This window comes from Bufo gargarizans, unplaced genomic scaffold (assembly GCF_014858855.1).
Source record: "Bufo gargarizans isolate SCDJY-AF-19 unplaced genomic scaffold, ASM1485885v1 fragScaff_scaffold_249_pilon, whole genome shotgun sequence".
Lineage (NCBI taxonomy): Eukaryota > Metazoa > Chordata > Amphibia > Anura > Bufonidae > Bufo > Bufo gargarizans.
Genome location: NW_025334076.1, coordinates 55,233 through 81,610, shown reverse-complemented (window position 1 = coordinate 81,610; position 26,378 = coordinate 55,233). Strand labels below are relative to the sequence as shown.

Here is a 26,378-nt window from a genome sequence, read left to right as displayed (position 1 = left end):
GTCTGGTCTTCAGCACATTGATCAGTGCGCTCTATGAATCCAGGCTCTTTCCCGACTGACCCAAGTTGTGGAACCACCTCCAGCATGGCAGCTATCTGCTCCTGCATGTCTTTTTCTTTCTTATACCTCATTTTGTAGTTTTGCTGTTCAGACTGGATCTTGCATGCAGTTTCTGCAGTGCACTCCAAATGCCTTTGCAGGGCTCTCATGTCTGATGTGGATCAGTCGGTCGTCCTCCACTAATGAGCTTATTGTGGCCCTTGTCCCATTTCTGATAATTCATCTCTGTGTAGTAATAACCTCCCACGTGGACAGTACCATTTCCACAGCTGGTAACCCTCACTGAGCTGCCGGCTGTCTTTCCCTTTATATCTACAGACCGTGTCTCTTCTATCCCGAGGATGAGACTTCTGGAAGATTCCTGGTGTCTGTCCACTCATCAGGCTATGCTCTCTTTTTGTCTGTGTCCTGGGCCCATAACCTACAGCAACCATTAACTGTAACATCATCAAGATGGAGACCACCAGAGAGAACATCTCCATCATCAGGACGTACACTGGGATAAAGAGTGATGCTTAACACAGCGCCCTCTACTGTCAGCCTATCATAGTTCCTCCTGCATTAAGCTGCAGCTGTTTTCCAACAGATAGGAGATTCAACATCCTCTCGTCATAGCAAAATCACACTTTGGGGTGAGGAGAGGTGACTCGCCCACTTCAGGATGGTCTCTCTCTTCTCTGGAGACAATTCTGTCATTAACTTATGAAAGTTTATGATGAAACCAGGTATTTCATCATAGTTGAGACTAGCGGTGACTCCTTGAAATACATCAAGGAACCATGGTCTTGTAAGAGCTGTGGTTGTGTGCCGATCCATCAGAAGCTGCTGTTTGGAGGACGCCTTCAGCTGCCAGTTGTTGAGGTATGGGTGACGGTACCTTGCATCCTTAGAGACTCTGCTAGAATTAATATGATACTGGTAAAACTCTCAAAGCCGATGAAATGCTGAAGGACAGACAAGAGAATTGCAGATTAAGAATGTCCTAGTTTTGTGGTAATATGACCATGGGAATTTCATGTCTGTGTAATTTGGGAATGTGCAGAAAGATATCCATAAGATGTAGTGTGGCCAAAAAATGTTTTCCTTCAAAAAACCATGACTGATCAAAAAGTCTAAATTTAGATTTTTTATTTTTTTGTTTACCAGGAACCTTCCTCTGAAGATGACACTTCTTCCAATACCGGCTTTTCCCAAAAAATCCCTGAAGGAGATGAAGAACAACTGGACTCTTGTGGAGAAATGAACCCATCTGAGATGAATACTGGCAGGCATCCGGGAGAGCAACCTCTCATTGTTGAGAAGCTCCAAGCGTCTGATGGGGTCCTGGACCATAAAGAAGAGACATCACTGTGACTCCTATGTGCAGACCCATACGCCTGGTGTCACATATCGAAAAAGTTCTGGTTAGGCCTGAGGATTTTTATATTTTTTTGCCCCAAAAGGACCTAATAGTGTCATCTTTTTAACTTTAACGTTGTCCGGAGATTTTCTCTATGTGGGGTGCAAACAAACAAAAAAAAAAAAACTGGAAGAAACAGGTTACAGAAATGGGTCTTGGATGGTACTGTACATCGGCAGGACACTGACCCCAATAGCTCTTCTACCAAGAATGTAGATGAAATGGTTTTCAATGATCATAGAGTGTCACATATACAGACTTCAATAAGGGTAGGTTCTGTAGGAGCCCCCCACACACACCATGACAACTGCCTTAGTGACCCCGTCCTGGAAATAGTTGTCAGGCCGTCTACTGGAGGTGAGGTACAGGACCTTTATATAACAAGACTGCTTTCCTATCCATGGATCCCGTCAGACGAGATGGCTCTTCTGAGGGAACACAGACAATGTCACTATTGAAGCAGCTTTTGGGACAGAATCCTACACTTAGAGATTTTCCAGCTAATGTTTCAGTCACTGATCCAGAACGGGACAACCAGGAAACCATCTCTCCTTGGTTTTTGGAAGGTAGAAGACTCTCTCACAGTTAGGCCTATTCTGCACATTATTGTCCCTTTGTATGGCATCTTTAACAGACTTTAATAAATCCTGCAGGTTGTCTTTGCACCTGATGTCCCATTTTTACTTCATAACAGCACCGGCGGGTGGAAGCATAGGTCTCCGCTCCCGACCAGAACCAAGCCCGGCTCAGCTTCTCACCTAAGACAGCGCTGGGCCGGTTCAAGATTCAGAGAATGGAGTCTATGTGGTGAAGAGGTAGAGCTCAGATCAGAAGCTTCACCTTCTGATAAACACTGCTGGCATTCACGGCATGGTCTGGAATCCCTAGACTTCTTCTAGGAGTCTCCATAATAGGCAGACATCTAATAAGAGAAGATACATCATGTGAGAGCTCTGGAGGTTACACAACAACCAGGGCAGAGACATCTCCCAGAGAGCAGCCATAGAGTGCCAGGAAACATACAGCAGAGTGAGCGGCGGAAGAAAGAGCTGTGGCAGAAGTCATGGCTGCAGTACTTACCTGGGTAAGTAGAGGGCGTTATTTGTTGGAGGAACCTATCAAAGTGAATTGGAAGCCATGTTACCGTCATAAACACCTTAAAAAGGAGAGGGGCCATTGTTCGGCTGAGAATGCACCGATATGCCACACCCGGTATCTCATTCCAGTGATATGTAGACAGTAAGTAGAAGGTGCTGCTCCAGTGAGGTGTAGACAGTAAGTAGAGGGTGCTCCAGTGAGGTGTAGACACACTCTGCTGATGTACCTCCCATCCAGCCTCCTCAGCCAGACAGTAAGTAGAGGACATTCCAGTTACATGTAGACACTCTCCACAGATGCACCTCCCATCCACCCTCCACAGCCGGGCAGTAAGTAGAGGGTGCTCCAGTGAGGTGTAGACACTCTCTGCGGATGCACTGCCCCTCCAGCCTCCTCAGCTGGGCAGCAAGGGGAGGGCGGTCCAGTGATGTGTAGACACTCTCCACGGATGCACTGCCCCTCCAGCCCCCCTCAGCCGGGCAGTACTGGGAGGGCGGTCCAGTGATGTGTAGACACTCTCCGCGGATGCACTGCCCCTCCAGCCCCCCTCAGCCGGGCAGTACTGGAAGGGTGGTCCAATGATGTGTAGACACTCTCCGCGGATGCACTGCCCCTCCAGCCCCCCCCCCCCTCAGCTGGGCAGTACGGGGAGGGCGGTCCAGTGATGTGTAGACACTCTCCGCGGATGCACTGCCCCTCCAGCCCCGCTCAGCTGGGCAGTACGGGGAGGGCGGTCCAGTGATGTGTAGACACTCTCCGCGGATGCACTGCCCCTCCAGCCCCCCCCCCCCCCCCCTCAGCTGGGCAGTACGGGGAGGGCGGTCCAGTGAGGTGTAGACACTCTCCGCGGCTGCACTGCCCCTCCAGCCCCGCTCAGCTGGGCAGTACGGGGAGGGCGGTCCAGTGATGTGTAGACACTCTCCGCGGATGCACTGCCCCTCCAGCCCCGCTCAGCTGGGCAGTACTGGGAGGGCGGTCCAGTGATGTGTAGACACTCTCCGCGGATCCACGGCCCCTCCAGCCCCCCCCCCCTCAGCTGGGCAGTAAGAGGAGGGCAGTCCAGTGATGTGTAGACACTCTCCGCGGATGCACTGCCCCTCCAGCCCCCCTCAGCTGGGCAGTACGGGGAGGGCGGTCCAGTGATGTGTAGACACTCTCCGTGGATGCACTGCCCCTCCAGCCCCCCTCAGCTGGGCAGTACGGGGAGGGCGGTCCAGTGATGTGTAGACACTCTCCGTGGATGCACTGCCCCTCCAGCCCCCCCCCCCCTCAGCTGGGCAGTAAGGGGAGGGCGGTCCAGTGATGTGTAGACACTCTCCGCGGATGCACTGCCCCTCCAGCCCCCCCCCCCTCAGCTGGGCAGTAAGGGGAGGGCGGTCCAGTGATGTGTAGACACTCTCCGCGGATGCACTGCCCCTCCAGCCCCGCTCAGCTGGGCAGTACGGGGAGGGCGGTCCAGTGATGTGTAGACACTCTCCGCGGATGCACTGCCCCTCCAGCCCCCCCCTCCGCTGGGCAGTACGGGGAGGGCAGTGGGATCGTCCATAACTGCTGCACTGGAGCACCCTCTACTTACTGCCCCATCCTGAGAGCCGCTATCAACTAAGCATTAACCCATCACTACTCTATCCTGAGAGCCGCTATCACATGAGCATTAACCCTTCCGCCCCCCATCACAACGCCCGCCATCAGAGTTTTAACCCCTCACTCGTCTCTCCTGCCTGCGACCAATAAGATGGCAGACGTGATTGTATAAAGACTCCTTTATTGTGACCCCCCTCTTCCTCCACGGTGTCGGATCCACGTCTGCCCCTCACTTCCCCGACTTTCTGGCTCCGCTGCCCCCAGGGTTCAGGCTGGAGTGCTCGGGGTTCCGCAGCTGTAGATTTAATGTGGTTCCCTCAATGTTCAGGCCCTAGGACACAGAGGGTAAGATCTGTCAACAGCAGCAGGCAGACACAGTAAGCAGTGGAGCGGTACAGGCGGCGGGTGGTACCTGCAGGGATCGGAAGGCGGCCTCTGCGGCGTCTTTACTGGTGAAGTTTATGAAGGCACAGGTCCTGCTGTACAGGATACGCAGGGAATGAATGGCACCAAACCTGCAGGGAGAGCAGAGTTATTGACCCCAGCGAGGACAACCGCAGAGACCCCCGCCCGGCACTTACGCTGAAAACTGCGATCGCAACACGTCCTCCGTGATCCTGCTGGTGATGTTCCCAACCCAGATGGGGTAGAGTATGCTACAGAAAATGGGAGACCGTTATAGACTGCCATCAGAGCCCCTCCCCCATACGGGTCACAGTGCTACCTGCTGACTGGCTTCGGTGGAGGCACGTGCTGGGGCGCAGCCTTGGGTGCGGAGTGTCCTCCATTAGATCTTGTGTAAACCGTGTTACGAAACACTCTACTATTCTGTCCTAAAGAACCTGCGAGAAAGTCACCGGAGACATGAGCGCTGCCCATCCCCCATCATCGCCCCCCTGCTCTCCGGCGCCCCCTTACCCGGTGGAGTCGGCCGCTGGCTCAGAGGAGGGTTACTCGGGAGGATTTTCCTTGTGGACATCGTCAGCATCTACGTGAGACATCAGCAGGAGATTCGGAGGGCATTTAAGGACACAGGTGGGGGCGGGGCTGTGAAGGGGGAGGGGCTCACCTGCAGCTTCTGCTGACAGTCCGCTACCTCCTGCTCCGCCTCCACGCGATTGAGGTCACATGATAAGACCCGCTGGAATGCTGTAATGGCCTCAGAGTATCTCTGCAGATAAAGATGGAGGACAGAGGTCATACAGGTCACATGGTCGCACCCCCCCCCCCCAGCAGGGAAGAAGGAGACCAGCAGCGTCCTCTCCATTTACCTTCAGTCCCTTCAGGGCCTTTCCTTTCCGGAAATGTCCCTTTATAAAGTGCGGCTGCAGCTCCAGAGACTTCTCAGCATCTTGCAGCGCCTCCTTATAATGGCCGAGGCGCTCATAACTGTACGAGCGATTCCCCAGAAACCTGCCAGGAGGAGAGTGAGAGGAACACGGCCAAAAACAAAATAAATTCAGGGGAGAGGGAAAAGAGACAGAGAGAGACAGAGAGAGAAGCAGAGCAGGAGGAGGAGCAGAGCAGGAGATGAGGAGGAGGAGGAGCAGAGCAGAGCAGGAGATGAGGAGGAGCAGAGCAGAGCAGGAGATGAGGAGGAGCAGAGCAGAGCAGGAGATGGGAGGAGAGCAGAGCAGAGCAGGAAATATGAGGATGAGGGCAGAGCAGGCAGGAGATGAGGAGGAGGAGGAGCAGAGCAGAGCAGGAGATGAGGGGAGGAGAGCAGAGCAGAGCAGATATGAGGAGGAGGAGCAGAGCAGCAGAGATGAGAGGAGGAGGAGAGCAGAGCAGGCAGGAGATGAGGAGGAGGAGCAGAGCAGAGCAGGAGAGGAGGAGGAGCAGAGCAGAGCAGGAGATGAGGAGGAGGAGCAGAGCAGAGCAGGATATGAGGAGGAGGAGCAGAGCAGGCAGGAGATGAGGAGGAGGAGGAGCAGAGCAGGCGGATATGAGGAGGAGGAGGAGCAGAGCAGGCAGGATATGAGGAGGAGGAGCAGAGCAGGCAGGAGATGAGGAGGAGCAGAGCAGAGCAGGAGATGAGGAGGAGGAGCAGAGCAGAGCAGGATGAGGAGGAGGAGCAGAGCAGGCAGGAGATGAGGGAGGAGGAGCAGAGCAGAGCAGAGCAGGAGAGGAGGAGGAGCAGAGCAGAGCAGGAGATGAGGAGGAGGAGGAGCAGAGCAGAGCAGGATATGAGGAGGAGGAGCAGAGCAGGCAGGAGATGAGGAGGAGGAGGAGCAGAGCAGGCAGGAGATGAGGAGGAGGAGGAGCAGAGCAGAGCAGGAGAGGAGGAGGAGCAGAGCAGAGCAGGAGATGAGGAGGAGGAGGAGCAGAGCAGAGCAGGATATGAGGAGGAGGAGCAGAGCAGGCAGGAGATGAGGAGGAGGAGGAGCAGAGCAGGCAGGATATGAGGAGGAGGAGGAGCAGAGCAGGCAGGATATGAGGAGGAGGAGCAGCAGAGCAGGCAGGATATGAGGAGGATGAGCAGAGCAGGCAGGAGATGAGGAGGAGCAGAGCAGAGCAGGAGATGAGGAGGAGGAGCAGAGCAGAGCAGGATATGAGGAGGAGGAGCAGAGCAGGCAGGAGATGAGGAGGAGGAGGAGCAGAGCAGAGCAGGAGAGGAGGAGGAGCAGAGCAGAGCAGGAGATGAGGAGGAGGAGGAGCAGAGCAGAGCAGGATATGAGGAGGAGGAGCAGAGCAGGCAGGAGATGAGGAGGAGGAGGAGCAGAGCAGAGCAGGAGAGGAGGAGGAGCAGAGCAGAGCAGGAGATGAGGAGGAGGAGGAGCAGAGCAGAGCAGGAGATGAGGAGGAGCAGAGCAGAGCAGGAGATGAGGAGGAGGAGGAGCAGAGCAGGCAGGATATGAGGAGGAGGAGGAGCAGAGCAGAGCAGGATATGAGGAGGAGGAGCAGAGCAGGCAGGAGATGAGGAGGAGGAGGAGCAGAGCAGGCAGGATATGAGGAGGAGGAGGAGCAGAGCAGGCAGGATATGAGGAGGAGGAGCAGAGCAGGCAGGAGATGAGGAGGAGCAGAGCAGAGCAGGAGAGGAGGAGGAGCAGAGCAGAGCAGGAGATGAGGAGGAGGAGGAGCAGAGCAGAGCAGGATATGAGGAGGAGGAGCAGAGCAGGCAGGAGATGAGGAGGAGGAGGAGCAGAGCAGAGCAGGAGAGGAGGAGGAGCAGAGCAGAGCAGGAGATGAGGAGGAGGAGGAGCAGAGCAGAGCAGGATATGAGGAGGAGGAGCAGAGCAGGCAGGAGATGAGGAGGAGGAGGAGCAGAGCAGGCAGGATATGAGGAGGAGGAGGAGCAGAGCAGGCAGGATATGAGGAGGAGGAGCAGAGCAGGCAGGAGATGAGGAGGAGGAGGAGGAGCAGAGCAGGCAGGATATGAGGAGGAGGAGGAGGAGCAGAGCAGGCAGGATATGAGGAGGAGGAGGAGGAGCAGAGCAGGCAGGATATGAGGAGGAGGAGCAGAGCAGGCAGGATATGAGGAGGAGGGGCAGAGCAGGCAGAGTTATGTAAAAATTGTAAAATATCATTCATACCACAAGCTGCATGTGGCTACCAGACCCCAAATACCCCGCACATCCACAGGGAGAAAAGCCCACTATTATCAGGGGTCAGCAAAATCCAGCTGATGTGAAACTACAACTCCCAGCGTGTTCCATCTACTCCTATGGGAGATCCGGCATTGTAGTTACACAGCAGCAGCCGACCCCTGCACTATACCCTGACTACGGAAACACAGGAAGCACCCCCTGCTGGAGCATCTGTACTCACCTGTACTCGCTGGGATTAATCCTAACAGCTTCCGTATAATAATGTAACGCCTCCACATAACGCCCCCTGCTGGCCATATTATTCCCTATATCTGTGGGGGACAGCCAGCGTTAGAAGGCAGCGCGAGGAGGATGGGAGTTATAGAGGAGGGAGCAGAACAGACTCACTTGCTAAATCCAAACTCTCCTGAACTTTATACCGATCCAAAAGATGTTCCTGTAAAAAAAAGTGTCAGGAGGAGATGGGCGATGAAGAGGGTCACAAGGGGGTGGAGCTCAGGTCGAGAGGGGGCGGAGCGCAGAGGGAAGACAGAAGGTGGAGCAAAGAAAGGGCGGGGCGCAGAGGGAAGACAGAAGGTGGAGCGAAGAGAGGGCGGGGCGCAGAGGGAAGACAGAAGGTGAAGCGAAGAGAGGGCGGGGCGCAGAGGGAAGACAGAAGGTGAAGCGAAGAGAGGGCGGGGCACAGAGGGACGACAGAAGGTGGAGCAAAGAAAGGGCAGGGCGCAGAGGGACGACAGAAGGTGGAGCAAAGAGAGGGCGGGGCGCAGAGGGAAGACAGAAGGTGGAGCAAAGAAAGGGCGGGGCGCAGAGGGAAGACAGAAGGTGGAGCGAAGAGAGGGCGGGGCGCAGAGGGAAGACAGAAGGTGAAGCGAAGAGAGGGCGGGGCGCAGAGGGACGACAGAAGGTGGAGCGAAGAGAGGGCGGGGCGCAGAGGGACGACAGAAGGTGAAGCGAAGAGAGGGCGGGGCACAGAGGGACGACAGAAGGTGAAGCGAATAGAGGGCGGGGCGCAGAGGGACGACAGAAGGTGGAGCGAAGAGAGGGCGGGGCGCAGAGGGACGACAGAAGGTGGAGCGAAGAGAGGGCGGGGCGCAGAGGGACGACAGAAGGTGGAGCAAAGAGGGGGCGGAGCGCAGAGGGACAACAGAAGGTGGAGCGAAGAAAGGGCAGGGCGCAGAGGGAAGACAGAAGGTGGAGCGAAGAAAGGGCAGGGCGCAGAGGGAAGACAGAAGGTGGAGCGAAGAAAGGGCGGGGCGCAGAGGGAAGACAGAAGGTGGAGCGAAGAGAGGGCGGGGCGCAGAGGGAAGACAGAAGGTGGAGCGAAGAGAGGGCGGGGCGCAGAGGGAAGACAGAAGGTGGAGCAAAGAGAGGGCGGGGCGCAGAGGGAAGACAGAAGGTGGAGCAAAGAGAGGGCGGGGCGCAGAGGGGAGACAATATGGAGCGAAGAGAGGGCGGGGCGCAGAGGGGAGACAGAAGGTGGAGCGAAGAAAGGGCGGGGCGCAGGGGGAAGACTGAAGGTTGAGCGAAGAAAGGGCGGGGCGCAGAGGGGAGACAGAAGGTGGAGCGAAGAAAGGGCGGGGCGCAGAACGTCTAGAGGAGGCGGGGTGGCGAGGGTCATGAGAAGGCGGAGCACAAGGTCAAGAGGGGGCAGGGTGCAGAGGGGAGACAGAAGGTGGAGCAAAAAGGGGGCAGAGAAAGGAGGGAAGGGGGTGGAACGAAGAAAAGGGGAGAGGGAAGAGGGGGAGGAGTGAAAACAGGAGTAAGAGAAGAAAGAGGGCAGAGAGGAGGTGGATGGAGCGGGAGGAGGGAAGGCGAGAGAAAAAGGGAGGATGGAAAGCCAAATAGGTGAAGTGTGGGACAGATGGGAAGAAGAGAAGAGAAGAGAAGAAAGAAGAGTGCGAGAGACAGGAGGGAAGAAAAAGAAGAGAGAGAGACAGGAGAGGAGAAAGAAAAGAGAGAGAGTGCGAGAGACAGGAGGGAAGAAAGAGAAGAGAGAAGAGAGTGCGAGAGACAGGAGGGGAGAAAGAGAAGAGAGAAGAGAGTGCGAGAGACAGGAGGGGAGAAAAAAGAGAAGAGAGTGCGAGAGACAGGAGGGAAGAAAGAGAAGAGAGTGCGAGAGACAGGAGGGAAGAAAGAGAAAAGAGTGCGAGAGACAGGAGGGAAGAAAGAGAAGAGAGAGAGAGAGTGTGAGAGACAGGAGGGGAGAAAGAGAAAAGAGAGAGAGAGAGAGAGAGAGAGAGAGAGAGAGAGAGAGAGAGAGTGCGAGAGACAGGAGGGAAGAAAGAGAAAAAGAGAAGAGAGTGCGAGAGACAGGAGGGGAGAAAGAGAAAGAGAGAGAGAGAGTGCGAGAGACAGGAGGGAAGAAAGAGAAGAGAGAGAGTGCGAGAGACAGGAGGGAAGAAAGAGAAGAGAGAGAGTGCGAGAGACAGGAGGGAAGAAAGAAAAGAGAGAGAGTGCGAGAGACAGGAGGGAAGAAAGAGAAGAGAGAGAGTGCGAGAGATAGGAGGGAAGGAAGAGAAGAGAGAGAGTGCGAGAGATAGGAGGGAAGGAAGAGAAGAGAGTGCAAATATTGGAGGGAAAAGGCAGGAAGGAATGCTGGCGCTCCTTACATTCCTCTGTGCTGCTGGTGGACTCTCTGCCACCTTTTCTAGCTGTGGATCCATGCTCTCGCTCATGCCGTCCTGAGATTTGTTCCGTCCTCTTTCACGTAAGGTCTCTTTACTTCGTTCCCTCCTTTCTGGCTTTGGTTTGTTCTCCATCTTTTTTTGTGCCTGACGAACAAACGAGCTTCCGAGATCCAGATCGTCCTGATGAAGAGCCCGGGTCAGACAGAGCAGTGATCGCCGGCAGCAGCGGACATGCAGCCACTCACCTCATTCCCTAATTCACCAATATCATCTTGTCCCATGTCCTGAGTGACCGGGGCTCTCGGACCATCTACTGGAGCCTGATACAAACAATGGGGGGGAGAGGTCAGACTGTGCTTCCCCTGCCCAGGATACCTGGACGCCCACCACATCCCCATTACACCTTCCCACTGCTACTGGAACCAGTACTGCCACAATGGCCGCCCCCTCCAGCTGATCAGAGCCGCCACTCACCAGGTTCTCCCCCGCTGGTTCCTCCTTTAGACGCTGCTGACGTTTACGATCTTTCTGTCTCTGAAAATAAATGTAAATCCAGAATAACAAAACCAGACTAACAAGTGACCGGGGGAGGCTACCGGAGACTACCGGAGACTAACAAGTGACCGGGGGAGGCTAGCGGAGACTAACAAGTGACCGGGGGAGGCTAGCGGAGACTAACAAGTGACCGGGGGAGGCTAGCGGAGACTAACAAGTGACCGGGGGAGGCTAGCGGAGACTAACAAGTGACCGGGGGAGGCTAGCGGAGACTAACAAGTGACCGGGGGAGGCTAGCGGAGACTAACAAGTGACCGGGGGAGGCTAGCGGAGACTAACAAGTGACCGGGGGGAGGCTAGCGGAGACTAACAAGTGACCGGGGGAGGCTAGCGGAGACTAACAAGTGACCGGGGGAGGCTAGCGGAGACTAACAAGTGATCGGGGGAGGCTACCGGAGACTAACAAGTGACCGGGGGAGGCTAGCGGAGACTAACAAGTGACCGGGGGAGGCTAGCGGAGACTAACAAGTGACCGGGGGAGGCTAGCGGAGACTAACAAGTGACCGGGGGAGGCTAGCGGAGACTAACAAGTGACCGGGGGAGGCTAGCGGAGACTAACAAGTGCCCGGGGGAGGCTAGCGGAGACTAACAAGTGGCCGGGGGAGGCTAGCGGAGACTAACAAGTGGCCGGGGGAGGCTAGCGGAGACTAACAAGTGGCCGGGGGAGGCTAGCGGAGACTAACAAGTGACCGGGGGAGGCTAGCGGAGACTAACAAGTGACCGGGGGAGGCTAGCGGAGACTAACAAGTGACCGGGGGAGGCTAGCGGAGACTAACAAGTGACCGGGGGAGGCTAGCGGAGACTAACAAGTGACCGGGGGAGGCTAGCGGAGACTAACAAGTGACCGGGGGAGGCTAGCGGAGACTAACAAGTGACCGGGGGAGGCTAGCGGAGACTAACAAGTGACCGGGGGAGGCTAGCGGAGACTAACAAGTGACCGGGGGAGGCTAGCGGAGACTAACAAGTGCCCGGGGGAGGCTAGCGGAGACTAACAAGTGGCCGGGGGAGGCTAGCGGAGACTAACAAGTGGCCGGGGGAGGCTAGCGGAGACTAACAAGTGGCCGGGGGAGGCTAGCGGAGACTAACAAGTGGCCGGGGGAGGCTAGCGGAGACTAACAAGTGGCCGGGGGAGGCTAGCGGAGACTAACAAGTGGCCGGGGGAGGCTAGCGGAGACTAACAAGTGGCCGGGGGAGGCTACCGGAGACTAACAAGTGACCGGGGGAGGCTACCGGAGACTAACGGAGACTAACAAGTGACCGGGGGAGGCTAGCGAGACTAACAAGTGACCGGGGGAGGCTAGCGGAGACTAACAAGTGACCGGGGGAGGCTACCGGAGACTAACGGAGACTAACAAGTGACCGGGGAGGCTAGCGGAGACTAACGGAGACTAAAAAGTGACCGGGGGAGGCTACCGGAGACTAAAAAGTGACCGGGGGAGGCTACCGGAGACTAACAAGTGACCGGGCGAGGCTACCGGAGACTAACAAGTGACCGGGGGAGGCTACCGGAGACTAACAAGTGACCGGGGGAGGCTACCGGAGACTAACAAGTGACCGGGGGAGGCTATCGGAGACTAACAAGTGACCGGGGGAGGCTATCGGAGGGCAATAACACAATAACAGAGAGGAGAGGAGACAGGAGGGTAATTACAGAGAGAGGAGAGATAAAGTAGAGGGAAGTGACATTTCTCCACTCACCTTCTTTTTCAGCCTCTTCTTATCCGCTTTCTCCTTCTCTCTCTTTTCCTCCTCTAATAGTTCTTCAGCATTTCTATCTGCCTGCTGTATGGAGACAACAGCTTAGGTTTTTTTTGGACAGTAACAGTCCCCCATCCTATCCCCACCATAATCCCACCTGCTGAGTCCACTATCCCCACCATCATCCTCACCATAATCCCACCTGCTGAGTCCACTATCCCCACCATCATCCTCACCATAATCCCACCTGCGGAGTCCACTATCCCCACCATCATCCCACCTGCTGAGTCCACTATCCCCACCATCATCCTCACCATAATCCCACCTGCTGAGTCCACTATCCCCACCATCATCCTCACCATAATCCCACCTGCTGAGTCCACTATCCCCACCATCATCCGCACCATAATCCCACCTGCTGAGTCCACTATCCCCACCATCATCCTCACCATAATCCCACCTGCTGAGTCCACTATCCCCACCATCATCCTCACCATAATCCCACCTGCTGAGTCCACTATCCCCACCATAATCCCACCTGCTGAGTCCACTATCCCCACCATCATCCTCACCATAATCCCACCTGCTGAGTCCACTATCCCCACCATCATCCTCACCATAATCCCACCTGCTGAGTCCACTATCCCCACCATCATCCTCACCATAATCCAACCTGCTGAGTCCACTATCCCCACCATCATCCTCACCATAATCCCACCTGCTGAGTCCACTATCCCCACCATCATCCTCACCATAATCCCACCTGCTGAGTCCACTATCCCCACCATCATCCTCACCATAATCCCACCTGCTGAGTCCACTATCCCCACCATCATCCTCACCATAATCCCACCTGCTGAGTCCACTATCCCCACCATCATCCTCACCATAATCCAACCTGCTGAGTCCACTATCCCCACCATCATCCATACCCATCAGCCACCGTATCCTGGATTTATTTTTATATTTTTTCTTCCCTCCACCTAAAAGATTTCAGTTTGTTTTTCGGTTGAGTTGTACAGTTTATAGTTCACATTAAAAGGTGGAAAAAGTTCTGAAATTATTTATCTTTGTCTTGTTTTTTTACAGCACAGAAACCGGACATTTTACCAGGGGGTGTGTAGACTTTTTATATCCACTGTACATACTACAGCTGGTACTAGTGGTACTATGGCTGGTACTATGTATACACTACAGCTGCAAGCCTCCCACCCTGCCCTCCTCATCATCAGCCCATCTCCTCTCCACCATCACCCTGACATAACCGTCCCCCACCCTGTCCTCTCCACCGTCACCCTGACATAACCGTCCCCCACCCTGTCCTCTCCACCGTCACCCTGACATAACCGTCCCCCACCCTGTCCTCCCCACCGTCACCCTGACATAACCGTCCCCCACCCTGTCCTCTCCACCGTCACCCTGACATAACCGTCCCCCACCGTCACCCTGACATAACCGTCCCCCACCCTGTCCTCCCCACCGTCACCCTGACGTAACCGTCCCCTCCATTATCATCTTCTCTCCACTATCACACTAATTCCACAATGCCTATGCAGTACCTCCGCAGCCTCCCCTGCGCCTCCCCCGTGCACCCCTCTCACCTCTTTTGTTATACAAGTCGGGATAGGTGGAAAATCCTTAGAGTAAAGGAAGGAAGGGCGGAAGCCACAATACGTCCCCCGAGTAGGCAGACCATCCCAAAATCTATAGTCTTCAACATCATCATCATCCTCATCATTGTTATAATAATAATATTCATCAGGATAACTATCATCCGAGTCTACGGAAAGAAAAACAGGTCAGAGAAGGCCCCACCAGAGGGCGAGGACAAAGCAAGAGTGTCCTGTAGTGTAGAATACATACTACATGTGATACATCATGGAGCTGACAGGTTCGGTAGAATACATACATACAACATGCGATACATCACGGAGCTGACAGGTTCTGTAGAAGGCAAGGGAAAAAAAAATCATGGGTGTGTCACAGGTGAGGCGCCAATTTTCTCGTGACGGGAGACACACTAATAGGTGCTCCCCGGTGACGGGAGACACACTGATGGGTGCTCCCCGGTGATACATTAACCAGTAGAAGGGTCTTGGAGGATTATAATTGGATAAACATATATTATTGTTTACATTCTGTAAAGGTGAACTGATGATGATACAAGCAGTGTGTAGAGACCACTGACCCCACCAGGGACATGACGCCCACAGACCTCCCTCGCCCGAGTCGCTGGTAGAATGTGAGGAAGAAACAGCGACCTCCACAGCAGGGGTTCTTGTTGGCTCCTTTATTGGTAAGAGCGGGCCATGTGCTCAACGCGTTTCGGGGTCTTAGTGGTCCCCCTCATCAGGAGCATTCAGTAAACTGACATAGACCTGTAGAGACAAGCATGGTGTATATAGGGAGGGGCGGGAAAACGTCAGTACCCAAATACATCACTTCCGGTTTCGAGTATACAGGAAGTGGCGCGTTCCACCGTGGAACGCATATTGACATGACATATAAATGGAGGTGCTGCACCAGTGATAGAGAATGAGCGGGCGAGGACTTTCCTCTCCATACAGACGTGATTCAAGGGGGTTTCAATACGAGCGTCAGGGATGGGAGAAGATTAGGGACAGAAACAGCTACGTATCCAAATACGAAACCAGAAGTAGTGCCTTCCACCGTGGAACGCACTCGGACTTAGTCCTCCTCCGTGTACACTGCTGCTGAGCTGGGGAAGAGGATGAACAAGGACTGGGAACCCGTCTGGGTCCAAGCAGGGAGATGGTACCTGTCAGTGAATAGAATGCTGAGACTGCTCAGAGGCGATAGAATCGCGGCGAGGGCGCAAGTGATGTCACGTCCGGTTGGGTCTGGAGGAACGCAGCCAGATCCCATATGTCAGTAGGAGAGAAAAAGAAGAAATATGGACAAATGAAAGAAAACATGAGACCGGGGGAAACGCAGTGTCCGTATTGTGAGTGAAGAAAAATAATGAGAAAGAAGATCGGGGGGAGAAAGGGAAACCAGAAATAGGACTGACCGTAACGTAATCACTTGGTGCATTAGATCCAAGTTATTGTGGGACCGGAGCTGTAAGAGCTTCCTATCAGACCGGATCCAATGTGTGGGCCCCTCTGAAGAGTCTAATACTGGTCTGTATATTGTAATGATACATGAATATAGAAGGCGTGAGAAGTAGGAGTGCTGCGAGACTCCTCGGGGTTCCATCTGTACGGCGAATAGATTCCATGGAGTAAAGTCTTATCTTCTACGTAAATATATCTATAAATATATGTATGGGTGGGGGGGGGGGGGGGCTGTGAGAAGTAAGAAGTAGAGGGGATAGGGAAAAGAAAACGAGAGATCTATAAACGGTATATGATAGAAATATATGGAAGGATATACAAACCGGATTCCCAAAAAGTTGGGACACTAAACAAATTGTGAATACAAACTGAATGCAATGATGTGGAGATGGCAAATGTCAGTATGTTATGTGTAATAGAACGTAGATGACGGATCAAACGTTTAATCCGAGTAAATGTATCATTTTAAAGGAAAAATACGTTGATTCAAATTTTCATGGTGTCAACAAATCCCAAAAAAGTTGGGACAAGTAGCAATAAGAGGAAAAAGTAAATTTGAGCCTAACGAAGAGCTGGAAGACCAATTACCACTAATTAGGTCAATTGGCAACATGATTGGGTATAAAAAGAGCTTCTCAGAGCGGCCGTGTCTCTCAGAAGCCACGATGGGTAGAGGATCACCAATTCCCACAATGTTGCACAGAAAGATAGTGGAGCAATATCAGAAAGGTCTTACCCAGCGAAACATTGCAAAGACTTTGCATCTATCATCATCAACTGTGCATAACATCATCCGAAGAGTCAGAGAATCTGGAACAATCTCTGTGCGTAAGGGTCAAGGCCGTAAAACCCTACTGGATGCCCGTGATCTCCGGGCCCTTAAACGACACTGCAGCACAAACAGGAATGCTACTGTAAAGGAGATCACAGAATGGGCTCAGGAATACTTCCAGAAACCATTGTCAGTGACCACAATCCACCGCGCCATCCGCCGCTGCCAGCTGGAACTCTACAGTGCAAAGAAGAAGCCATTTCTAAGCAAGATCCACAAGCTCAGGCGTTTTCACTGGGCCAGGGGTCATTTACAATGGAGTGTGGCAAAATGGAAGACTGTTCTGTGGTCAGACGAGTCACGATTCAAAGTTCTTTTTGGAAATCTGGGACGCCATGTCATCCGGACCAAAGAGGACAAGGACAACCCAAGTTGTTATCAACGCTCAGTTCAGAAGCCGGCATCTCTGATGGTATGGGGTGGCATGAGTGCGTGTGGCATGGGCAGCTTGCATGTCTGGAAAGGCACCATCAATACAGAAACATATCTTCAGGTTCTAGAACAACATCTGCTCCCATCCAGACGTCATCTCTTTCAGGGAAGACCCTGCATTTTTCACAAGATAATGCCAGACCACATTCTGCATCAATCACAGCATCATGGCTGCATAGGAGAAGGATCCGGGGACTGAAATGGCCGGTCTGCAGTCCAGATCTTTCACCTATAGAGAACATTTGGCGCATCATAAAGAGGAAGGTGCAGCAAAGAAGGCCCAAGACGATGGAACAGTTAGAGGCCTGTATTAGACAAGAATGGGAGAGCATTCCTATTTCTAAACCTGAGAAACTGGTCTCCTCGGTCCCCAGACGTCTGCTGAGTGTTGTAAGAAGAAGGGGAGATGCCACACAGGGGTGGAAATGGCCTTGTCCCAACTTTTTGGGGATTTGTTGACACCATGAAATTCTGATTCAACATATTTTTCCCTTAAAATGGTAAATTTTCTCAGTTTAAACTTTTGTTCTGTGATTTATGTTCTATTCTGAATAAAATATCAGAAGTTGGCACCTCCACATCATTGCATTCGGTTTTTACTCACGATTTGTATAGTGTCCCAACTTTTTTGGAATCCGGTTTGTACATCAGAAGTAATGGTTTCACGTCTCAGATGGAGAACATAATAGGTCGACAATCTCACACTGCGCAGTGAAAATAAAAGGTAAGAAATACATTCTGGACTTAAAAAACGAAGTATAAAAGTGGGAGAGGACGAATAGTTCACATATTCCAGAGATTCCTTCAATCCGAAAGGAGATAAATCCAATACATGTCCTTCCTGGTAAGAGAATGGCGCCCGTTCTGGGGGACTCGCTGGAAGGAGAGCGGAGTTGCTTCCGTGGGGTTCTGAAAATGTTTTGGAATACTGTGTGTCAATGTGACGGCTGATGTTTGATCATTGATTTGAGTGGTCCTTCCGACACACTGCAGTTTACAGGGCTTTCTAATAGACATCCGATATTGCGCGCTCTAACGTCCATCTTTCCTTGGAGCCCGGGGTTCTTATGTCTTTTTGGTTATCGGTGATCAGGACGCAGCAGTTACACCTTTTTATGTTGCATCTAAAAGCCCCTTTTTTGTCTTCATTGACATTATGTAAGGGAAAGAGAGGGCGGCTGCTGCTGCTGGGGCAAGAGGGTGCGATGATATTTTTGAGGGTCTGGGCCCTCCTATAGGTGATCTGTGGGGCCGGGGGGAATATGTGCATTAGAATGGGGTCTTTTAGCAGGACTCCCGATGTTTAGCAAGTACCTTTCTGATCGTCACATGTTTGGTATTGTACTGAGTTATCATATTGGGTTGGGGGTCTTTCACAGGATCTACTTTGATCGGTTTTAATGCCTCCTTTTGATTTATTTTTATGGTTCTTTTTATAGATTCATTGATGAGGGTTTTTGGGTACCCTTTTACTTTAAACTATACCGTTTATATACCCAACCCCCCCCCTCCCCATTTTAACAATGGAAATCTGTGCGTTTTTCACATGTAATCTTGCCGTTTAAGATACTTTGGTTTTTGTAACATTCTAGTAGAGATACTAATGCACCAAGTGATTACGTTACGGTCAGTCCTATTTCTGGTTTCCCTTTCTCCCCCCGATCCTCTTTCTCATTATTTTTCTTCACTCACAATACGGACACTGTGTTTCCCCCGGTCTCATGTTTTCTTTCATTTGTCCATATTTCTTCTTTTTCTCTCCTACTGACATATGGGATCTGGCTGCGTTCCTCCAGACCCAACCGGACGTGACAAAGCAGTCTCGGCATTCTATTCACTGACAGGTACCATCTTCCTGCTTTGGCTCAGACGGGTTCCCTGTCCTTGTTCATCCTCTTCCCCAGCTCAGCAGCAGTACACGGAGGAGGACTAAGTCCGAGTGCGTTCCACGGTGGAACGCACTACTTCTGGTTTCGTATTTGGATACGTAGCTGTTTCTGTCCCTAATCTTCTCCCATCCCTGACGCTCGTATTGAAACCCCCTTCACCAGGAATCACGTCTGTATGGAGAGGAAAGTCCTCACCCGCTCATTATCCATCACTGGTGCAGCACCTCCATTTATATGTCATGTCAATATGCGTTCCACGGTGGAACGCGCCACTTCCTGTATACTCGAAACCGGAAGTGATGTATTTGGGTACTGACGTTCTCCCGCCCCTCCCAATATACACCATGCTTGTCTCTACAGGTCTATGTCAGTTTACTGAATGCTCCTGATGAGGGGGACCACTAAGACCCCGAAACACGTTGAGCCAACAAGGACCCCTGCTGTGGAGGTCGCTGTTTCTTCCTCACATTCTACCAGCGACTCGGGCGAGGGAGGTCTGTGGGCGTCATGTCCCTGGTGGGGTCAGTGGTCTCTACACACTGCTTGTATCATCATCAGTTCACCTTTACAGAATGTAAACAATAATATATGTTTATCCAATTATAATCCTCCAAGACCCTTCTACTGGTTAATGTATCACCGGGGAGCACCCATCAGTGTGTCTCCCGTCACCGGGGAGCACCCATCAGTGCGTCTCCCGTCACCGGGGAGCACCCATTAGTGCGTCTCCCGTCACCGGGGAGCACCCATTAGTGCGTCTCCCGCCACCGGGGAGCACCCATCAGTGCGTCTCCCGCCACCGGGGAGCACCCATCAGTGCGTCTCCCGCCACCGGGGAGCACCCATCAGTGCGTCTCCCGCCACCGGGGAGCACCCATCAGTGCGTCTCCCGCCACCGGGGAGCACCCATCAGTGCGTCTCCCGCCACCGGGGAGCACCCATCAGTGTGTCTCCCGCCACCGGGGATCACCCATCAGTGTGTCTCCCGCCACCGGGGAGCACCCATCAGTGTGTCTCCCGTCACCGGGGAGCACCTATTAGTGTGTCTCCCGCCACCGGGGATCACCCATCAGTGTGTCTCCCGCCACCGGGGAGCACCCATCAGTGTGTCTCCCGTCACCGGGGAGCACCTATTAGTGTGTCTCCCGCCACCGGGGATCACCCATCAGTGTGTCTCCCGCCACCGGGGATCACCCATCAGTGTGTCTCCCGCCACCGGGGAGCACCCATCAGTGTGTCTCCCGCCACCGGGGAGCACCTATTAGTGTGTCTCCCGCCACCGGGGAGCACCTATTAGTGTGTCTCCCGCCACCGGGGAGCACCCATTAGCGTTTTTTTCCTTGCCTATTTGATTATGGAACGGTTTTCCGTACATATGTGATCACGCCTGGCAGCCTTTTTCTGATTCCCTACTCCCAATTTTCCATCTCAGTCCGTCCTTTGGCGCTCTGCGGTTACTCCCAGATTCCCCAGGAGTTTTCTTTAATTAACGCTCTCTTATTCTTTATTTTCTCTACCTCATGTTCTGTAGAATACATACATACTACATGTGATACATCCCGGAGCTGACATGTAGTGTAGAATACATACATACTACATGTGATACATCACGGAGCTGACATGTAGTGTAGAATACATACATACTACATGTGATACATCACGGAGCTGACATGTAGTGTAGAATACATACATACTACATGTGATACATCCCGGAGCTGACATGTTCTGTAGATTACATACATACTACATGTGATACATCACGGAGCTGACAGGTTCTGTAAAATACATACATACTACATGTGATACATCCTGGAGCTGACATGTAGTGTAGAATACATACATACTACATGTGATACATCCCGGAGCTGACATGTTCTGTAGAATACATACATACTACATGTGATACATCCCGGAGCTGACATGTATTGTAGAATACATACATACTACATGTGATACATCACGGAGCTGACATGTAGTGTAGAATACATACATACTACATGTGATACATCCCGGAGCTGACATGTTATGTAGTGTAGAATACATACATACTACATGTGATACATCCCGGAGCTGACATGTTCTGTAGAATACATACATACTACATGTGATACATCCCGGAGCTGACATGTTCTGTAGATTACATACATACTACATGTGATACATCCCGGAGCTGACATGTTCTGTAGAATACATACATACTACATGTGATACATCCCGGAGCTGACATGTTCTGTAGAATACATACATACGACATGTGATACATCACAGAGCTGACATGTTCTGTAGAATACATACATACTACATGTGATACATCACGGAGCTGACATGTTCTGTAGAATACATACTACATGTGATACATCACGGAGCTGACATGTTCTGTAGAATACATACATACTACATGTGATACATCACGGAACTGACATGTTCTGTAGAATACATACATACTACATGTGATACATCACGGAGCTGACATGTTCTGTAGAATACATACATACTACATGTGATACATCCTGGAGCTGACATGTTCTGTAGAATACATACATACTACATGTGATACATCACGGAACTGACATGTTCTGTAGAATACATACATACTACATGTGATACATCCCGGAGCTGACATGTTCTGTAGAATACATACATACTACATGTGATACATCACGGAGCTGACATGTTCTGTAGAATACATACATACGACATGTGATACATCACGGAGCTGACATGTTCTGTAGAATACATACATACGACATGTGATACATCACGGAGCTGACATGTTCTGTAGAATACATACATACGACATGTGATACATCACGGAGCTGACATGTTCTGTAGAATACATACATACTACATGTGATACATCACGGAGCTGACATGTTCTGTAGAATACATACATACTACATGTGATACATCCCGGAGCTGACATGTTCTGTAGAATACATACATACTACATGTGATACATCACGGAGCTGACATGTTCTGTAGAATACATACTACATGTGATACATCACGGAGCTGACATGTTCTGTAGAATACATACATACGACATGTGATACATCACGGAGCTGACATGTTCTGTAGAATACATACATACTACATGTGATACATCACGGAGCTGACATGTTCTGTAGAATACATACATACTACATGTGATACATCACGGAGCTGACATGTTCCGGTCACAGACATATAATCCAGTAATGTGGGATTAAACCCACGGTGCTGCGGAGTCTGCGGCCGCCCTTAGCGGTGAGATTACAGCCGGATCCGCACAGATCACGTACCAATAATAAGATGGCACAGTAGGGGTTAAAGAGGACTGGAAACAGTCCGTATGCAGGAATGGTCCCTAACACAGTCCTTGGTCTTCGGCTCAGCTGGGTGTCTCCTCTGGTGCATGTACAGAAACATCTGGTCCGGGCGCACAGCGCAGACGGGACTCTGACCGGAGGAAGGGTTGAGGAATCCCAGCTCTTTAATATGTCGCTGCCTCTTTAAGGGACCAAAAGTAATTGGCCAATTGACTTAAAAGCCACTTAATGGGCTGCATGGGCTATTCCCTCGTTAGGCCAGAGACACACGAGCGGCTGCCGTCCTGTCCTCCCATCACACAGCTTCGTGTCAGTGTAATGCCACAGATTTCAGGACTGTAGGGATCACGCAGCATCAGAAATCAGTATAACTGCTGTGTGATCCCTTCAGTGGAACGGAGGTCAGGACGGGACCCCTCACTGACACACACTGACAGTTTAATGCAGCGCACCCGCTCGTGTGTCTCTGGCCTTAATCCATCATCAATTAAGCAGGTAATAGGTCTGGAGTAAATTCCAGGTGTGGAATTTGCATTGGAAGCTGTTGAGGTGAAACCACAACATGCGGCCAATCAGCTCTCAATGGAAGTGAAACAGACCATCGCTGTACACCACACCGAGGTCTCCGAGGACACAGAGGTGTGACCGGTATCACAGCGCCCCCCGCCGTACACCACACACCGAGGTCTCCGAGGACACAGAGGTGTGACCGGTATAACAGCGCCCCCCGCCGTACACCACACACCGAGGTCTCCGAGGACACAGGTGTGACCGGTATCACAGCGCCCCCCGCCGTACACTACACACCGGGGTCTCTGAGGACACAGGTGTGACCGGTATCACAGGCCCCCCCGCCGGACACCACACACCGAGGACACAGGTGTGACCGGTATCACAGCGCCCCCCGCCGTACACTACACACCGGGGTCTCTGAGGACACAGGTGTGACCGGTATCACAGCGCCCCCCGCCGGACACCTCACACCGGGGTCTCCGAGGACACAGAGGTGTGACTGGTATCACAGCGCCCCCCGCCGTACACCACACACCGAGGTCTCCGAGGACACAGAGGTGTGACCGGTATCACAGCGCCCCCCGCCGTACACTACACACCGGGGTCTCTGAGGACACAGGTGTGACCGGTATCACAGCGCCCCCCGCCGGACACCTCACACCGGGGTCTCCGAGGACACAGAGGTGTGACTGGTATCACAGCGCCCCCCGCCGTACACCACACACCGAGGTCTCCGAGGACACAGAGGTGTGACCGGTATAACAGCGCCCCCCGCCGTACACCACACACCGAGGTCTCCGAGGACACAGAGGTGTGACCGGTATCACAGCGCCCCCCGCCGGACACCTCACACCGGGGTCTCCGAGGACACAGGTGTGACCGGTATCACAGCGCCCCCCGCCGTACACCACACACCGAGGTCTCTGAGGACACAGGTGTGACCGGTATCACCGCCCCCCGCCGTACACCACACACCGAGGACACAGGTGTGACCGGTATCACAGCGCCCCCCGCCGTACACCACACACCGAGGACACAGGTGTGACCGGTATCACAGCGCCCCCCGCTGTACACCACACACCGAGGTCTCTGAGGACACAGGTGTGACCGGTATCACAGCGCCCCCCGCCGTACACCACACACCGAGGTCTCCGAGGACACAGGTGTGACCGGTATCACAGCGCCCCCCGCCGTACACCACACACCGAGGTCTCCGAGGACACAGGTGTGACCGGTATCACAGCGCCCCCCGCCGTACACCACACACCGAGGACAAAGGTGTGACCAGTATCACAGCGCCCCCCGCTGTACACCACACACCGAGGACACAGGTGTGACCGGTATCACAGCGCCCCCCGCTGTACACCACACACCGAGGTCTCTGAGGACACAGGTGTGACCGGTATCACAGCGCCCCCCGCCGGACACCACACACCGAGGTCTCTGAGGACACAGGTGTGACCGGTATCACAGCGCCCCCCGCCGTACACCACACACCAAGGTCTCCGAGGACACAGGTGTGACCGGTATCACAGCGCCCCCCGCCGTACACCACACACCGAGGTCTCCGAGGACACAGAGGTGTGACCGGTATCACAGCACCCCCCGCCGTACACCACACACGGAGGTCTCCGAGGACACAGAGGTGTGACCGGTATCACAGCGCCCCACGCCGTACACCACACACCGAGGTCTCCGAGGACACAGAGGTGTGACCGGTATCACAGCACCCCCCGCCGTACACCACACACCGAGGTGTCCGAGGACACAGGTGTGACCGGTATCACAGGCCCCCCCGCCGGACACCACACACCGAGGACACAGGTGTGACCAGTATCACAGCGCCCCCCGCCGGACACCACACACCGAGGTCTCCGAGGACACAGGTGTGACCGGTATCACAGCTCCCCCCGCCGGACACCACACACCGAGGTCTCCGAGGACACAGGTGTGACCGGTATCACAGCGCCCCCCGCCGGACACCACACACCGAGGACAAAGGTGTGACCGGTATCACAGCCCCCGCCGCTGTACACCACACACTGAGGACACAGGTGTGACCGGTATCACAGCGCCCCCCGCCGTACACCACACACCGAGGACACAGGTGTGACCGGTATCACAGCGCCCCCCGCCGTACACCACACACCGAGGACACAGGTGTGACCGGTATCACAGCCCCCGCCGGACACCACACACCGAGGTCTCCGAGGACACAGGTGTGACCGGTATCACAGCGCCCCCCGCCGTACACCACACACCGAGGACACAGGTGTGACCGGTATCACAGCGCCCCCCGCCGTACACCTCACACCGAGGTCTCTGAGGACACAGGTGTGACCGGTATCACAGCGCCCCCCGCCGGACACCACACACCGAGGTCTCTGAGGACACAGGTGTGACCGGTATCACAGCCCCCGCCGGACACCACACACCGAGGTCTCTGAGGACACAGGTGTGACCGGTATCACAGCGCCCCCCGCCGGACACCACACACCGAGGACACAGGTGTGACCGGTATCACAGCGCCCCCCGCCGTACACCACACACCGAGGTCTCTGAGGACACAGGTGTGACCGGTATCACAGCGCCCCCCGCCGGACACCACACACCGAGGTCTCTGAGGAAACCATTATATATGAAAGCAATGAGTGGGCGGAGACATCTCTGGTCATGTGATCATTATCAGCCAATAATAACTACGCGGACTGAGAAGAGAAAGTAGCGTCTGCCCCGCCCACTGCCGGGTGTAACACATCTCACCGGCTGATCACCACCGCTGGGGTCATTGTGTCAGCCGTCCAGACACGGGCACTCACCCAACTCCATGTCTCCGGCTTACGCCGCGTCCGCCATTCTCCCCCGGGCCCGCCTCTTCCGGATTTCCCGCCTCCGATTGGTTATCATTATTATCAACGCCCTGATCGATAATTCCAGCCCTATATGGTAAGCTCCACCTTTTTACCTGACGTCACTGACTGATACGGTCACGTGATATGAGATCCCAGATCAGGGCGGTAGGTCAGCAGAAATGGCGCGGAGAGCGACAAAGTGAATACCGGGGGCGTGGTGTAACATGTGGGAGGCGTGGCCTACTATAGTGAGGTGGGTGGAGCGGCAGATGTGAGGAGGACATGTCCACCACTGAGGAGAGGAGATGTCTGACCAGATCTATGCAGGTGTAGAGAGGAGCGGCTGATGTGAGGAGGTGTAATGAGGAGCGGCTGATGTGAGGAGGTGTAGAGAAGAGCGGCTGATGTGAGGAGGTGTAGAGAAGAGCGGCTGATGTGAGGAGGACAGCTCCACCGCTGAGAAGAGGAGATGTCTGACCAGATCTATGGAGGTGTAGAGAAGAGCGGCTGATGTGAGGAGGACAGCTCCACCGCTGAGAAGAGGAGATGTCTGACCAGATCTATGGAGGGTTAGAGAGGAGCGGCTGATGTGAGGAGGACAGCTCCACCGCTGAGAAGAGGAGATGTCTGACCAGATCTATGGAGGTGTAGAGAGGAGCGGCTGATGTGAGGAGGTGTAGAGCGGCTGATGTGAGGAGGACAGCTCCACCGCTGAGGAGAGGCGATGTCTGACCAGATCTATGGAGGTGTAGAGAGGAGCGGCTGATGTGAGGAGGACATGTCCACCACTGAGGAGAGGCGATGTCTGACCAGATCTATGGAGGTGTAGAGAGGAGCGGCCGATGTGAGGAGGACAGCTCCACCACTGAGGAGAGGAGATGTCTGACCAGATATATGGAGGTGTAG

The 26,378-nt window shown here is 53.6% G+C and overlaps 1 protein-coding gene across 1 annotated transcript; it reads right to left on the bottom strand.

Moving 5' to 3' along the window:
• Positions 1-4,302: 4,302 nt before the first annotated feature.
• TTC31 (tetratricopeptide repeat domain 31) lies at positions 4,303-25,594 on the bottom strand. The gene is made up of 15 exons (XM_044272931.1): positions 25,440-25,594; positions 14,171-14,349; positions 12,570-12,653; positions 10,791-10,850; positions 10,562-10,636; positions 10,299-10,496; positions 8,077-8,125; positions 7,910-8,000; positions 5,413-5,554; positions 5,211-5,312; positions 5,060-5,129; positions 4,866-4,983; positions 4,723-4,797; positions 4,554-4,656; positions 4,303-4,472 (listed from the first exon to the last, which is right to left on the bottom strand). Exons 1-15 carry the CDS (start codon positions 25,447-25,449, stop codon positions 4,371-4,373), a joined length of 1,458 nt encoding a protein of 485 aa, XP_044128866.1. The 5' UTR covers positions 25,450-25,594; the 3' UTR covers positions 4,303-4,370.
• Positions 25,595-26,378: the final 784 nt, after the last annotated feature.

Excerpts from the sequence above, each read along its gene's own strand:
- TTC31 (XM_044272931.1), bottom strand. Across the intron at positions 8,001-8,076 it reads GGAGAGTTTGGATTTAGCAA|ATATAGGGAATAATATGGCC; the intron begins GTGAGTCTGTTC and ends TGTCCCCCACAG. Across the intron at positions 4,984-5,059 it reads CCAGCGGCCGACTCCACCGG|GTTCTTTAGGACAGAATAGT; the intron begins GTAAGGGGGCGC and ends ACTTTCTCGCAG.